Genomic DNA, 15407 nt, shown 5'->3' with positions numbered 1-15407 from the left:
GGCTGTCTTCCTGTACGTATGATACTTTGTTGTAGTTGTGGCCCTGTTCAATAAAATAGTAGCGAAAAGATCAATCGAAAGCTGCAGTGCACGAGAGTTACGTAGTTTGGTCCGAAAGAATGTTGGAGGACGGCCCCCCTCACCCACTTTCTTCAGTCCTATACCGTTTTCTGGGTCCATCAGGAGCGTTGAGCTGGCCAGCACCCCCACCGGCCCCTTGCGCATTTTGCATGAACGCGGGGTTGAAGTGGCCTTGCATACCAAATCCACCTCTTGCAGCGCCCATCACACCGACATTTGGCATCATGCCTCCACCTAGAAAATTGCGGTAACCAACACAATGGGTGTGGACACAACGAAGGGAGGGAAAAGAAACATAAAAAAACAGGATCGTAAGCACAACATACAACGAACAGACTATAAAAAATGGGAGGGGAGGAAACTAAAAACTCGTACCCATACCACCCATCATGCCTCCGCGGCCGCCACCCATCATGCCGCCGCCTCCCCGTGGTCCCTGAGGGACCATACCCCCACGTCCCCCGACGAAGCCACTTCCACGTCCGCCACCACCCATAAAGTTGCCGCCTCCCATCATGCCCATGCCTAGATTGCCCATTCCCATTGCGCCCATTCCCATCGCACCCATTCCCATACCACCCATGACAGGCATCCCACCCATCATGCCTCCACCCCGGCTAACTTGGTTGATGTTTTGTCCGCCACGGAAGTTCCCTCCGTTGCGCCCTGCAACGGCCGGAATGGTTGATGGCTGATTGACCGCCGGAGAGTTTCTCGGGGGAGGTTCTGTAGGATGGTCAGTCCTTCAAATCTTAGAGCTCGTAAAAAATGGCACAAACCCTTCGGTAGTGTACGGAAGGGATTTCCCTGAGATGAGTTTGTCAAAGTTGCTGTTGCCCTCCGACTTTGGAAATCACTGTTACACCGAGACGTTCAGAGCTGAGGAATAAAAACGTTTAGGAAGGACGCACTTATTGTCAAACCATTCTTTCAAGTTTGCAGCTCCTTGAAGATCATGACATTCAATATATGCAATGCTACATCCCAAGTCAGCGTACAAGAATGATACCTATTCTGCATAACCTCACCCTTTGCTCTTTCCATTCACTTTGTGCTCAGAGAAAGTGATGTCCTTGTGGTCGATAGTAAGACCGACGCTCAAAGCGACTTGTCGCAGATCTTCGTCAGTAGTCCACTGTAATCAGACATCAAACAAGGGGGGAAGGGGAGGGAAGGGTAGACAGTCAATTTCAGGACAATATGCACATGAGACTAAACGACAGGACAAACGGACCCATTGCAAGTCGCCAATATACAAAGAGTCATATCCAGGACCGCCAACAACGCCTTGCCCAATGGCTTGGGCGGCGTACATCCCATTCATCTGATTCAACTGGTTGGCGTTCTGAGAGGGAGGAGTACCGTTGGTCTTTTGTTCAGAACCGTCGTCTTCTCGGGGTCGTTTGTCGCCCGTGGCAGGCTCAACCTTTGAGGTGACCGTCTGGACCTGTTCTTGTTGGCTATCCATGATCATGCGATGATCTTGTCCACTCTGGTACTTTTGAAGAAAGCGTTAGCTGGGTATATGCGCGTGTGCCAACAGGACCCACCTCTGAATTATGATGACGCAACTCTTCCTCTCCATAAAGATCAAGGTCGTCTTTCTTCATAGTCGGGTGTGAAGTTGTCCGTGTCTGGGAGCGGGTGACTCAAAAGCAAAGGCGCGTCGCCTGGACTGAAAAGTGCAACTCTTTTTTGTTCTGCAAGGTAAAGACCACAGGATTTGAGTATCGACGACAAAGATGAGAAAGATAGGCAAATGGTGGTAGGGAAATATGACGCTGATAAGTCCCCCGCAACGCGCTCTACACAATATTAGCCAAGACGATAGAAAGTAGCTCTTACATTGGGAGTATGTTACAGAGGCTGGTACAAGCTTTTCAACGAGTTTCAGTACGAGAAGTACACGAAAAGAATGGGACGAACAGCAATAGAGATAAGTACACAAGACGAAGAGCAGAGCGTAGAGGAGAAAACAGAAAGCTGTTGTGTTACTTGTATCTCGCAACTTTTATAGTCACAGAATTTGTTATTATTTGTCAGGTGGCTAAATGCTATTACGTGCTAAGTGGTTCGTCAGTGTTCAATACGTCCTGCACAATCTGTTCTTGTTGCGCAACCCATGTCCCAAAAGCAGGCGACTTGAGCCACCTATGCATAAGGAACGTTAGTACCCCCCAAGGTTGACATGGATAGCCATACTTACCGTTCATAAAATTCAGTACGCTTGCCCGTAGATTTGAAAGGAAGAGTGCTCCCATGCGCTTTTAGAGACGCAAAGAAGTTGGCTGAGTTAAAAGGTTTCAACCGAAGGATATTGGTCGAGGTCCGTGCACGGCTGACTTCGGTGGGTGAGGGTATCAGGCTATTGAGGTATCTTGCAAGAGGCGTGATTAGTTGCGTTGTGCGAGAGCAAAAGTGACGTCGGAGTGCCAGAGAAGCCATTAATCCTGTCAAGCCATTTGTTACCAACGACAAGGACGTAAAAAGTGAGCACTTACGACTACGGTCATCTCCCCGACATGCATGCTCGAGCTGTTTGAGCAGGACGCGGTCCTTGGATATATATCGTTTATGTGTCCTAGTCTTCCATCCAGGAGCAGGTCCCGCCGAAGAATCTAATGATGGAGTTTTGAAACTGGCACTCGTTGGACTATTGAATTGCTCAGCAAGGCCTGTTACGGTTGAGTGTATTAGACGTACATCGAACGTCGCCCCAAGCTTAGAACGTGCGGCCAATGGGCACATGATTTCTCGAAGAAGGGGTTAGTTACCCCAAGGATTAATCCAGCCTTGGGGGGCAACTTGTTAACCAGCAAGGAAAGGTCGCCATCCTGCATTGTGAAGTAGGGCCGAAAATCGCCCGCTACGGGTATCTGTGATGAAAGAAGATCAGATCTCGTTGAATAAAGTTACAACGAAGAATTTCACTGGACGCAGCAGATCCCTCAACCACCAAATGGCCTGACTTGTCTGGGCCGGAGATGCCCCAAAAATCAGGATGGGCTCGCATAAAACGAGACATTCCCATATTGACCACAGATTTGAGAGAGATGCCTCAAAAAGAAGCAATGGAGGGGGTAAAAAAGGTGTTGTTGTAGCCAAGATCTAACAAAATTATCAGCAACAGAATCCTTCAAAGACCACTAAAACACCAACATGACGCTTCGGATTGTATTTCTCGTTAAATGAAGATGTCTCCGTCAGTTGTTGAGTGTCCACTGAATGTGGAATCTCTACGTGTAAAACCGTACCAAGGAAGCCAAGCTCCAGAGTCTCTCCTGGAGTTGGGTCCCGCCTTCCTTTGCGGACAAGCGTCAATAACTTCGTTATAAAGGGTTTTCAAACATATATACCATGTCGCAATGTTATAGCAAGCTGATTCTAGCATCGGGATTTCATGCGATTGAAACAGCGGTCCGAGGATGGAGGCTAACGCAGAAAACAGGGCGGGATATGGATGGTACGTCAGGATCACAATCGAAGACTAGTGCAAGGTAAGTCCGAGTTGTTTAGGCAGAGGGACAAGGTCATACCTGGTAATAACCTCGCTTCGACGTGGGATCCCTCCGCTGCGTAAAATGGGCAAAGCCATAAATAAACCCATCAACTGACAGAGGACACCGTCTGTTCGCTAAATCTTTCAGCTCCTCACGTATTCGGAATGAATGATTTTGTGAGCCCTGGTCAAATTGAAAGGAATCTGGGAATGCACTGAAAGCGCTGTATCGGAAATGGTCAACATTGAGGGCATCTAGGAGGCCAAACGCAAACTGACATATTTTCTCTTTCAGCTGGCGAAAGCTTGACAGGTGGATAGATTCCATCTATCACTGGACCATCCTCCAAATCAAATTGCACTGAGGGAAGATGATCAGACCAGAGCTTATGAATCGCCAATAATAACAATACAACTCACCAGCCGCAATGCCTAGCATCCACCTCTGCATCTTCTTGACGAGTTCCTCATCAACGACAAGTTTCTCAATTTCCACCTGTCTCTTTCTCGGACTCTTCTCAATGTTACGGAACCCATGAGGGAGGGTGTGCGAACGCGAAAGTTGCTTGGGCCTAACGTCACTTGGAAGAGAAAGCGTAGGGGACGACGGTGACGCTAAAGGGCCAAAACTTTGTCTCCTTGTCGAGTTCTGATGCATCATTAGGTGGATGTCGAGGTCCTCCGGCAATTGAGACACTGTCGTGCTGGAGATTGTTGCTGAACTGGCTCGAGAGCTGGATGCCGACGCCATTGAGGGGTATGGACTGAGTGTGCCAATGTCCTCCTCCAGCAACTCTTCGTCAAGTTTGAGTGTTTGGGGCATCTTATGGACGCCTACAGCACGCACTGAGTGCGGCCTGAGCTGTCGTTCGTTATGTTGTCCAGGTGGACGTCAAACGTTATGAATTGAATATGTTACAGTTGTAACTGCAACCGATCAAATCATGTCCTCGTGCTAACTTGAACTTGGCCTCGACTTCGACTTTCCTCGAGAGTCCTGATGTATTGAGACCAGCATGTAGCGCGACTGTATCGACACCCCTCGACGACAACGTTCTTCCTCTTAATTTCGCTTTCTGGTTGGTTCTGGTGCGCATTTGCACATATATCTGCTGATACTCGAGTTCCACCTGCGGATCCCCGAAGGATATTTTTGGTAAACTCACCCGTCAACTCCGCAATTCTCGATCTGCAGAGGCTGCGCTTAGGCGTCTTCCTGCAGGCCTGTTCTTTCTGAGGTGCTCTGGTTGCTCTCTGGCCTTCCATGGCTGGTCCTGTTTTGGTTCAAACCACTTGCCTCGACAGAATAACTTGAAGGCAAGGCGGGGATTCCTCCTACAGGAATAGTCGACGGCGGAATATCTCCACATTTGTCAAGAGTCTATATGACTAGGTTGACAAAGAAGCATTCCAAGAAATTCGGAAAGAAATTGTTGTTCCCATCAGCAGAGTTTAATTCTTGTTCATTCAGGAATATAAAACGGACCTATACTCCCCAGCCGGCCTTCTTCCCCCCACAATGCCCTTCATCGTCTCAAAATAAGCACCGATTTTTCAATGGGTCGTGAGTCGTTGATGACACTCTTATTAGCCCTTCCTCACGTGTCATTCAGGATCTACAGTCATGAAGCAGACATATTTCACCGTAGGAGAAATCATTTTTAAGCATCGCGAAGAGTATCTAACATATCACTAGGATTCAAAATTGCGGGACGCCGTTAAAGCCAAAGGGTACGATGTGTACGACGTCTTTGTGAGTCATTATAAGGTCCTGTTCTCTTGATCTCCCTATCCCTCATTCCCTGCGAACATTAGGAAAAGCTAAGACGCTACACAAGAGAAGAGTTTCGCCTCACTCAAACTACGTGTTCCCAGCCACATGCCATTCAGAATGTGCAAAATATGGTGAGGCAAACTATCATGTATGCAATGCTTCCATTGACATTACGACGGACAGCTTGAGGAGGAATACTCAAACATATTCGAAGGAAATTCTGGGTCCGAATTGAGAAGATTGGTCAAGTCTTACATCATGCGTGTCCATTCCAGTGCCAGGACTTATTCGAAGGCCAGGGGTCGGTTGATTGAAGATTTAAGTGGTGGTATGTCTGAGGGCGATGACGAAGATGATGAAAAGGAAAGCGAAGTTGAATTTGTCGAGCCAGTAGTAAGAGGTTTTTTTCTCTTTTGCACACCTTTCAACCAAAAGCTTCTAGGACACGAAAAATCCCCGCACACGCAAGGCCCCACTACGCTCCAGACAAACTCCTTTGATGCCTATCGTTGCACCTTCAAGTGAGCATTTTATTCGCATCGTCAGAGATTCTTTTTTTGATATCATTGGCTCAAGGTTTGGCTATGGTGGCCACCAAATCTAAATCGAGCTACGCACGTGCCTCTGAAGGCTCGAGCTCGCGCGCCAGCTCCCAACGTCGCAACACTGATCGTTCCGCTGCTCCAAGTCGATCTTCTCTCGCCAGAAACCAGGACGTCGAAGCCGTTGAAATTTTTCTAAACAACTGCGTTCCCCCAATGACACACTTCCTTGAGCGTTTCTTAACGTATGGGTGTCGAAATGCGCAGTTTCTTCACTCTGTGTCTACCCTTCCGCGAGACGGTATTGTTAGGTTCATCAGATCGCTGCCATGTTTGGATGGGGGGGTCATGAGCGAGATGGAGGTCTTCCTGCTTACAGAAAACTTTTTGAACTATTCTCCATAGGGGATTTCAGAACAAAACCCAAAGCAAGACACACATGAATCACGCACATCGGCAGACCAGTGACGCATTCCTCTCTCAACTGCTTTGCGCTTCGAATACAAGTCTCCATTTTTGCTGAACTTCCTAGGATATTAAACAGTCGACATACCATTTGTAAAATGATCAAACGATGTACTTATTAATTGATAGGTCTAAGTCTTGGGCATTAGTTGTATTCATAACCCACTTTGGTGATTATTTTAGCGGGAGCACAAGCGCAATGGGCGTTGAGTGCACGAATCGTTTTTCTTGCTCCAATCGCGATTTTTTTTTGGGTCTCTGAGGGAGATTCCCGTCCCAACCCTGACGTCGTAATCTAGGTCCACAATATTTGGGACCGCTTCACACAGGCTTCATAGCTTTTTGGTACTTTTATAGCCATCTCAAAGCTTGCCAGAAACCTATCAGATGATCGTCCTTTCCGAAAATTTGACAGAAGAGCTACGGTGCCTTTGTGGGAGCGCAGAAAATAATAAAGGATTCCAAAAGGGAGTTTTTGTGCCACAGCAAGTTTTTGGATAGCAAATTTTCTTCGTATCTAAACTCATCGGGTAAGTTGCCTCATCATTGTCGCCAAGGTAAAACAGAGTCTTTCTTTATCTTCCTTTCCTGGAAAAAATTTCTTTTGTTTCTCAATAATTCCTGACAAACCACCAATAGATATTTTACATACATGACATCACCTTTTTGTGGCTGCAAAGTTCAAATAACAATGAATTTTTTTCATCTGAACATTTTTTACACTAATGTGGAACTAAGTATTTAACATGGTTATCTGCTTTTTATTACCTTCTTTACCAGGTGATGAACCTGTTTCAAGGGGGGAGCAGGATTTGAATCTGCCATATGGGGTCAGTTGGTTAGTCTGGCTGGCAGGCCATTAAATTTTATTTGAAGTGCCAATTTCAGGTAATCTATGGGCCAGATGAGCTCAGATTAGACTGGTGCACTCTCTGAGGTGTTTCACAAGCTGTCCCCACTTACAAGGGGAATATTTCTCAGGATGACCCTGCCGGAACCAGTAAATATGTGGCATTTACACTTAGGATGATAATCCCTTTCAAGGAACCTAGTATATGATAAGGATTGCAGACAATATTCAAGACATCTGCATTGTGATTGTGGTAAGAGTACAGATGCAGTTGAGGTGGAGGACAAAAGGGGAGTACTCAGTAATTACTCAAGTACCTGTGGGCAAAAAGGCTGTGAGACATTGTGGGCATGCAGTACCTTTTGTGCATTGGACTGGATTATGGTATTAATGAGTGGGTTTGTGACCCATGTAATAAGAGCATGGAGAAAAGCAGAGGAAGGGGCAGCAAATGAAGGATAAGACAGCAGCTGACAAGGCTGACATGCCCAAATGATGTCCAAAACATGTTACCTATTTATAGATTTTACCTATATATGGAAGATTATTCACATGCCTGGTTGGTTAGTCCAGCCATAAGTACTGGCCTTATGAAAAAAATCAACATGATATATTAAATTAAAATTGTGCTCCCCCCTTGACCTGTATGCCACCCTCGTTCCTTTGGCTTACTCATTGCGGACTGTTCCCACATGTCGCCACTCAGTCTTTGCAGTTCTTTGCTTTTTGTTTCTGTCATGAGCCTCACTTGATCACCACTTGGACTCCATGGAGGGCTCACTACTCATACCTGTGTCCAAAATTTTAAAATAAATAATAAATAATAAGGAAGGAAGAAGAAAAGGAGGGAAGGAAAAGGGGAGGATTTGGCTTACCAAGGAATGGTTTGAGCTGATATTCATGCAGCCTTCATGAGCTGGACAGCTTGTGCAAACTCAGACAGCAAAACTGGAATTGGTTCTATTTGGCAATGACATAGCCACCAAAGTAGTGAAACCTATTAAATATTCACTAGTGATGTCACTACTTCATGGGGCACCTTCTACTTGCACCCTCGTGCTGAAAAAATTCAGGTATACTTTCTATGCATATATAAACAAGTCTACAATTTTTTATGCTTTTCTATGGTATATTAAGCAGTACAGGTCAGTTTTCACTACTGAATCACATGTGCTGTGCTTAGATAACTCATGAATCACGTGGCTGATCAATGGCTGATCAGGTCCACCATTCTCACTGACCATCTCCCAGCCTCACCCCTCTAAGTCTCTCAAAAACAGTGAAGGAGCCTGGTATTCAAGGTAAGTAACATTCTCTTTTATTTAACATCAGGAAAAAAAGTTTTAGCCAATAGATTACCAGTTAGATCAGTAGCCGATTGTACCTGTCATACTCATCAATAGCTTGGCTGATTTCGTCATTGGCATGGTTGTTGTCTATAGGCCATTGGTCTGTTGCATTGTGCAATAGGGCTGACAGTGGTGCCACCTCATCAATCCTCAGTCTGTAGCTGCTGCCACCGTCCACGTGCTACAGTGGCTATCAGTGCTATAAGGCTGTCATAGACAGTTTACTTAAATAATCAATCTTTTGAGATGCAAAGGATTATAAATTGATGTGACAGACATTTGAAGACAGAAAATGTATCTATGTCTCTGTAGGAGTTAATATAGAAGTGAGTTGCGACATCTAGAATGATAACTCCATGAGACTGAGCTGCCTTCCTTCCATTTCCTTGTGTCATGCGTGTCATCCTCAATGTTGCCATCAGTTGAGGGATCATACACATATGCCACAAGGAAGTTCGGCAAGACTAGATAAAGGGTGAGCCTAAGATAGGAAAAGAGGGAGGTCAGGACAGTACTGGATTTGTGCCAGTTGAAACCTGCAAAGTACCTCACAGCAATACCACAGCCTGAAAATTTGCCACAAGAGGATGGAGAGGGCTGTGAGACCCAACCCAGCATTCACTAATTCTATGCTGAGTGCTAGCAGTGTCCAACCAACTGCAAGAGGTTAGGGTTAGTTGTGGCGAGAAAGAGGGGAAGGAGGCATTGCACATTGATATTGTTTCTGACACATGTGGAGAGAACTGCGATCCCCACCATCATATCAGCAACTTCAACCTTGCAAAGAACCAGGGGCACTGAGAGGTTCCAGTGAGGAAGTGGATGTGTTGAAGTCCATTGAAACTCTGACGCCATGTGACCAGGTTGAATTTTTTTGGCACATTGTTCTTCCTTCCCACCACATCGAATGATCGACTCCCTCCTCTCTTTATTTCTCTGAGCCTGCAGCTTCTGTCCCTCTGTGACTTCTCCCTCTTCTGGTCTACAACCTTCTCTTTAAGGCTCTTCAAGCCTTTCCTATTCTTTGTGAACCTTCTCTCTCCCTTGGAGCCTGCTCTCTCTCGCTCTTCAAGTACCCTCTATGTTCGAGTTTTTTCCCCCTTCAAGTCTTTTCTCCCCCTTCTTTTCCCCAGAGGTCCCCCTCTTGCTGCTTCCTCCCACTCACCATACATCACAATAGCCAACGGTAAGGAGGGAAAGGTTCACAAGGGCCTGAGGTGAGCACCCCCCATCCCTTTCCCCACACTTGCATTCTTCCGATGTTTGTCGTACTCACACCCCCTTCCCCTCCTTGTTTCTAGAGAGTTTGTGTGTTCATCCAACTTTTGTCGTCTTCATCTCCTGTTAGTGCATGCTTTCGTCCTTCATCCATGTTCTTTCTTCATACTCACAGCCCCCTTTGTTTGCTCAGCTCTGTTCTGTTCATGCTTTCATCCTCCCTCATCTGTGTTCACTGCACTTACTCCTACCCCCTTTTTTTCCTTGTTTCCAGCGTGTGCATCCTTTTGTCCATCTTCATCCATGTTCACCATACTCACGCCCCCTTTTTCCTCATCTCCAGGCAGTGCCTACCCTCAAGCATGTGTAGATGCTTTCATCCTCCCTTGTCTGTGTTTGCTGTACTCACACCACCTTTCTCTCCTCATGTTTTGTGAATTATAGCCGTGACCACAGTATTGTCTCAAGAACACCCCTGCCATCCCTGTCTCTGTTGCAGCTGCTGTATAGGTGTATGAGGAGAGCTTGGAGACAGATAATGCTTGTTGATTAGTATTACCTACTTTTATAGACGGTGTTTGTAAATTAACAGGAGGGGAAATACATATGTATTGGCTTCTACCTGTGCTACCTTGTACAATGCTGTCTATATCTGTCCATGTATAAAAACATGACTTTTGTACTATGATACTATGGAGGGATATGTCATGAGCAGGTGAGGCTATATATGTAATTATAGTATTATATAAACAGACATGGATGCTATGGAGTGCTATATAAAGGGGGGGGGGTTGCAAAAGTGCTACCATAGCTATCAGAACTATGTTGTGCTATGTCGCAACCACTTTTTTTCCTGATGAATTGCCCAATATAACAAAATTTCCACAGTCAATGACCAAGGTGGCAGTCAGTATGACTGACTGCCGCCTCTGGGTAACTTCACCATGCAAACAGCCCTCCCCACCCGAAATCACCTTGTTTTAGCAACTTTGACCACATAAACTTGAAAGCATGACCTCATGGCACCAAGTGACTGCAATGACTGAGGCAGTGGTCAGTGTGACTGACCACCACCTCTGACCACACTTACAGCCCTCAAATCACCTCGCTCCAATCATATTGACCATCTTGGACCTCAAAGCATAATCTCATGGCATCAAATGACTGTATACCATGCCCCTTCTCATCTCCACACTGCAAGCAAGCTAGCACTCTGCACTACCTCTCTTTCTTCTCTCAGCTCCCCCCTACTTGTCCCTCAAACATAAAAAAGTCGCCATCATGCCTCTCCATTCACTATAGTGTTTGAAAGTCCAGTTCGGTCCGGTTTTTTGATGCCCAGGGGTGTTAACCATAACTGTAACCGGTCTGCCTTTTCCCCAGAAGTCAAAAGACCAGACTGGACCACAAAAAGACCACAGACCCCAGTCTTTTGCAGTCTATAGACCAGTTTCGGTCTGCATTGGTTTTAACCGGTTTATGACCGGTCTTTAGGCCAATATTTTAAAATTATGAATTGGTAGATTTATTAACATCTCTAATAGCTTCAAAACGAGCCCAAGAACGTTAAATTCCGTTAGGAATTGGTGCTTCTATAAAATAAGTCTGGTACATCTATTATTCCCAAAAGTAATTTACATTTTAATTCATATCTCTCTCGTTTTTTTACCAAATCGTACGTTCTTGGGTGCGTTTTAAAGGGTATTTAAGAAGTTACAAAAGACTGGTCCAAACCGGTCAATACCGGTTCATGTTAACCGGTTTTTTTGTGGTCTTTACATTTCAAAAATAAAAGACTGTAACTGCAGGTCCGGTCTTTTGCGGTCTTGGTCCGGTCTGGTTATGGTCTTTTTCCAGTCATGAGACCGGACTTCCAAACACTAATTCACTACCACCCCTCCCCATTCTGGGTTCCATCGCAGCAAGGCAGGACATGGGCTGGTAGGTCCAGGCAGCTGTTGTTTACATGCGCCATCCACTGCTCAGCCCCTGTCCCCACCATCCTTGATCTGCCAGCTCACAGAGGGCCCACCATCATTGAGCACCCATTTACAAAGACAGGGCAACCTGAGCAAGTGGCCATCACCACACACCAATTCCCTAATCTTTGTATTCTGACATGCACACATGACCGTATCCCCACCCTCTCTCACCTTTCAAGATTCCATAGCCAGCCATTTGCACAAGTGGTGTGTTCAACTGCAAGCATAAACACAAGTAGGCATGCCACATCGCTCTGCCTGCCCTCACTATTGTTTCAACCAAGGTATGTTACATTCAATAGATTCATTTACTGATTACCATTTTTCTATTAGATCATTTCCTGGTTCCTACTATCCCTTCCCTCACATTCAGTACTCCCACAATCCCTACATGGATTTCGGCACCTGGCTTCAAGGGGGTGCCGGCATCGAAAAAAAAGACCCAGGGTCGATTTTTTTGTTAAGGTGACTTGAGGGGGACTAACTAACTAATGTAATCAGGCACATGTCTAAAAATAGCAATATGACATCATCCATGTGAGCACTTCCCCCTTGCATCCTCTCCCAGAAGCCACACAAGCCATGCAGACCCAATTCTGGGGCACTTGCACAAGTTCTACAAAGTACGTTGTGGTCTTCTCCTTTATCAGGGACCCGTTTGCGCTTTAACCACCCTGAGTCCTCAGGATTTTTGACTTCTGGTGGCTCTGCAACCTCAACACGAGACATTTCATCAGTATGTGATGTCACTTTCATGCTGCTTTTATTTTCACCATTATTCTCACTGCCATTTTCAGGGTTCGGATTGCTATGAGACTGTTGGAGCATAAATAGTGTTGCCAAAGTTCAGTTCCGAACCATCAGTTCAGACTGAACTGGCAGAACCGAACAGACAGTTTGGTTACAGTTCCAGTTCTGGTCCAGGCTCGAGTGGTTGGTTCTAGTTCGCAGTTCGGGCATGAGAGAAATTTGAAGAACTGTATTTGAACCAGTTCAAACTGAACTGAACATACAAGTTTTATCTATTTTTTTCTTTGAGAATTGGCCAAGAAACATTGAATAAGAGGTGTGTTGGTGAGTGTTTTTGAAGTTTTGGTTTCTTATTCTCAACCTTCCTAACCTCAGGGTACACCAATTCTTCTCTCATCTCATTAGTAAGCATTGGTAAAATATAATGATTCTGGAGTTGTTCTGGAGACAATGGAAGAAAGTACATCATGTTGTTCACTACAAAGTATTTACCCCTAGATGTACCAAAGCTCGTTTGTTGTGTGTCCTGCCTAAGGATCACCGTTGTCTGTCGATGAGGCTTTGCAAAGTTCATTAGTGCATTGAACTGCTGACTTACCATTTTCTTATAGCGTCAATGTCATTTACAATGGCATCAGAACCTACAACTTAATGTAGGTCAGTGTACACAAATCTGAATTCATTGACAGACATTGTAAGTAGTGAGCATGGAGTAATCTGAAATGATTGTGACTGACCTTTTCTTACACCTCCACATTGATAGATGCCAACATCGTCACCCAATCGACTAGGGCTGCTGTACACAAAGCTGTCAGCATCAACACTTCTGATACACAGTACGACCACCACACATACATGCCCAACCGAAAAATCATCAAACATCCATTCCAACATCTCCTCCATTCCTCTTCATATCCTAGCATGAACCGCCTCACCCTCCTTTCTCCACTCCCTCTCAAACACATCCCACCTCTTTCACATCAAGCTACCATTCCTGGACATCCCTAATGTTGCTTCGTATCTCTGAGTCCTTCATCTCCCCCACAGTGCTGGAGAAGAGTGCGTATGTGTTTGCACAGATGGATGAAGGTGCAGCGGTGTCGTTGAGAGTACCAGAGGGTGCGTTTGAGGGGGAGGAGGGACGTGGTTGTAAGTACCTTGTTGCAGGGTCGATGACATGGGTGAGATTAGGTTTTGTCCTGAGGCTGGGAGTGAGTAGGATTGTTTGAGAAGGAGAGGGGGATTGGGTACCTCGACTACGAGAGTTTTGAATCTGTTGAAGCTGTAGTTGTCTTCAACTAATGATATCATGGCCATGTTCAAGGCGGCGAAATGGGGTGGGAAGGGTGCATGGGTAGGATATGTTGTCGTTGGTGCAGTCAAGGTTGAACATTAAACATTAAACATTGATGACGGATATGGGCTGGGAGAGGGCAGTGAAGAGTTGGTGTTTGGGGCCATACCAGTAAGTCAATTTGCCGCTTCCTGGTGAGCTACAGACAATTTCACCAAAAGGTGTAATTGGTGGAGAGATAGTAATGCACTTGTAATGCACAAACAAACAAACAATTTTTTAGCTGCTCGTTCTCCAGCGATGTCCACAATGCACTCCAAGATGTACTGTGTTGATGTTCAACAACTTGCGGTGCACTGTCGCAGTAAGCAGTCGCAAAACCTTTAGGTGGTGGTACATACCAGCTTCCTGCAGAATTTTTGACAGTTCGGCAGTTTGAACCGAGAACTGAACAGAACTGGACAGGGAAGAACAGTTCTTACCACCAGGTTCTCAGTTCTGCCTGGAGGTCATCAGTTCAGCTCTCAGTTCTCAAAAAGAGGTGAAGAACTGGACTGAACTGAACTTCAGCAACACTAAGCATAAAAAGTAAGTGTGTCTGGTCATCAATCCAAAGGTATTCATAGACTCACGGCGCATGCTGGACTTTCGCACAGGAGTGAAATCATCTTGTATCCAGTCTTCCCCAACCTTGTCATGTAAGATGTACTGTATATTTTGAATATTGTTCATGTTGTCAGTCCACGGCAAAGTAGTTTGCTGGTAATGAGGATGTGGAGTGTGCAATGTAATTTGACATTGATGGCCCAAATATGGCAGGAAACTAATGAATACCTTACATCTCTGGTGCTTTATGGCTTCTATTGGAGCTGTAGTCCTCCCAGTACATTCTTAGTTATTACATTATGCTACAAGGTACTCAATTTGATGATAAAAGACCCTTTGCCCAAGGTGTCCTTTTTTTCGCAGCCTGCAGCTGGACTTACTAACCAGATCCCAGTATGGGATTCCTGGGCCGGCACCCCCTTGCCTGGCTTTCCCTCTATTTCCAGCACACCCCTCTCCTTGCCCACATTTGGCACATTGTCAATATGCCCACTTTCGTGACACATCTCCCCCATCATTATCTGTCATAATCTCAGCTTAGATTATCAATGTACTTTTTTACATTGTATATACTTCATATTCAAGTATGTTTTGTAGTCTCCCATAGGCAACTCCTATGATGAGGGTGATGATAGTTGATCTCCCTCATATGGAGTCTGCTTTTAGTCGCACCCATCAAACCGTAGTAAAATAAACTGATCATGTGTGATTCCCATGACCACAACGCTGTTGAGTATTCACAACGCGTTATTGGGGAGATCAGACACATTATTGGGGAGATCAGACACGTTCTATGCCTCAAAACCCCCCAAAGAAACCCATCAAGTTCAACAGTGAGCATGCCACAAAATTCTCCAAGAAATGCTCCCCTTTGGACCTTATGACTATCAACTCAATGGCCACACACCCTGAGCAGGCAAGACATGAGTGAAAAAGCAATCAGTTTTGTCTGCATCGAGGTCGTTGACCTCGTCCTCTCAGGACCTATTTGATGTGG

General features: G+C 45.5%; 6 protein-coding genes across 6 annotated transcripts; 3 read left to right on the top strand and 3 right to left on the bottom strand.

Moving 5' to 3' along the window:
- Positions 1 to 70: 70 nt before the first annotated feature.
- LACBIDRAFT_294122 (uncharacterized protein) lies at positions 71 to 1691 on the bottom strand (the record flags this gene model as incomplete). Its single annotated transcript, XM_001880559.1, has 8 exons — positions 71 to 81; positions 148 to 315; positions 457 to 807; positions 861 to 937; positions 993 to 1058; positions 1110 to 1216; positions 1316 to 1579; positions 1632 to 1691. The coding sequence occupies 8 exons, from the start codon at positions 1689 to 1691 to the stop codon at positions 71 to 73; spliced, it is 1104 nt and encodes a 367-aa protein (XP_001880594.1).
- Positions 1692 to 2138: 447 nt separating this feature from the next.
- On the bottom strand, positions 2139 to 4403 carry LACBIDRAFT_296927 (uncharacterized protein; the record flags this gene model as incomplete). Its single annotated transcript, XM_001880558.1, has 10 exons — positions 2139 to 2232; positions 2288 to 2531; positions 2583 to 2734; positions 2785 to 2957; positions 3013 to 3189; positions 3241 to 3379; positions 3438 to 3568; positions 3618 to 3804; positions 3860 to 3941; positions 4001 to 4403. 10 exons carry the CDS (start codon positions 4401 to 4403, stop codon positions 2139 to 2141), a joined length of 1782 nt encoding a protein of 593 aa, XP_001880593.1.
- Positions 4404 to 5137: 734 nt separating this feature from the next.
- On the top strand, positions 5138 to 6301 carry LACBIDRAFT_296926 (uncharacterized protein; the record flags this gene model as incomplete). The annotated part of the gene is made up of 7 exons (XM_001880789.1): positions 5138 to 5144; positions 5194 to 5225; positions 5277 to 5333; positions 5396 to 5485; positions 5538 to 5747; positions 5797 to 5875; positions 5931 to 6301. 7 exons carry the CDS (start codon positions 5138 to 5140, stop codon positions 6299 to 6301), a joined length of 846 nt encoding a protein of 281 aa, XP_001880824.1.
- Positions 6302 to 8325: 2024 nt separating this feature from the next.
- On the top strand, positions 8326 to 8614 carry LACBIDRAFT_296925 (uncharacterized protein; the record flags this gene model as incomplete). The annotated part of the gene is made up of 3 exons (XM_001880788.1): positions 8326 to 8356; positions 8434 to 8512; positions 8566 to 8614. The coding sequence occupies 3 exons, from the start codon at positions 8326 to 8328 to the stop codon at positions 8612 to 8614; spliced, it is 159 nt and encodes a 52-aa protein (XP_001880823.1).
- Positions 8615 to 11637: 3023 nt separating this feature from the next.
- Positions 11638 to 13906, top strand: LACBIDRAFT_326754 (uncharacterized protein; the record flags this gene model as incomplete). Its single annotated transcript, XM_001880787.1, has 15 exons — positions 11638 to 11719; positions 11765 to 11967; positions 12000 to 12044; positions 12280 to 12383; positions 12447 to 12496; positions 12595 to 12693; positions 12811 to 12834; positions 12886 to 12914; positions 13009 to 13029; positions 13122 to 13163; positions 13200 to 13204; positions 13302 to 13320; positions 13431 to 13659; positions 13702 to 13721; positions 13799 to 13906. The coding sequence occupies 15 exons, from the start codon at positions 11638 to 11640 to the stop codon at positions 13904 to 13906; spliced, it is 1080 nt and encodes a 359-aa protein (XP_001880822.1).
- A 429-nt stretch (positions 13907 to 14335) lies between these two features.
- LACBIDRAFT_326753 (uncharacterized protein) lies at positions 14336 to 15365 on the bottom strand (the record flags this gene model as incomplete). Its single annotated transcript, XM_001880557.1, has 4 exons — positions 14336 to 14379; positions 14437 to 14512; positions 14791 to 14931; positions 15318 to 15365. The coding sequence occupies 4 exons, from the start codon at positions 15363 to 15365 to the stop codon at positions 14336 to 14338; spliced, it is 309 nt and encodes a 102-aa protein (XP_001880592.1).
- Between the last annotated feature and the right edge of the window lie 42 nt (positions 15366 to 15407).

The sequence above is a fragment of the Laccaria bicolor genome, genomic scaffold (genome assembly GCF_000143565.1).
Source record: "Laccaria bicolor S238N-H82 LACBIscaffold_11 genomic scaffold, whole genome shotgun sequence".
In the NCBI taxonomy this organism is placed as follows: domain Eukaryota; kingdom Fungi; phylum Basidiomycota; class Agaricomycetes; order Agaricales; family Hydnangiaceae; genus Laccaria; species Laccaria bicolor.
This window is presented reverse-complemented; position numbering and strand designations above follow the sequence as displayed.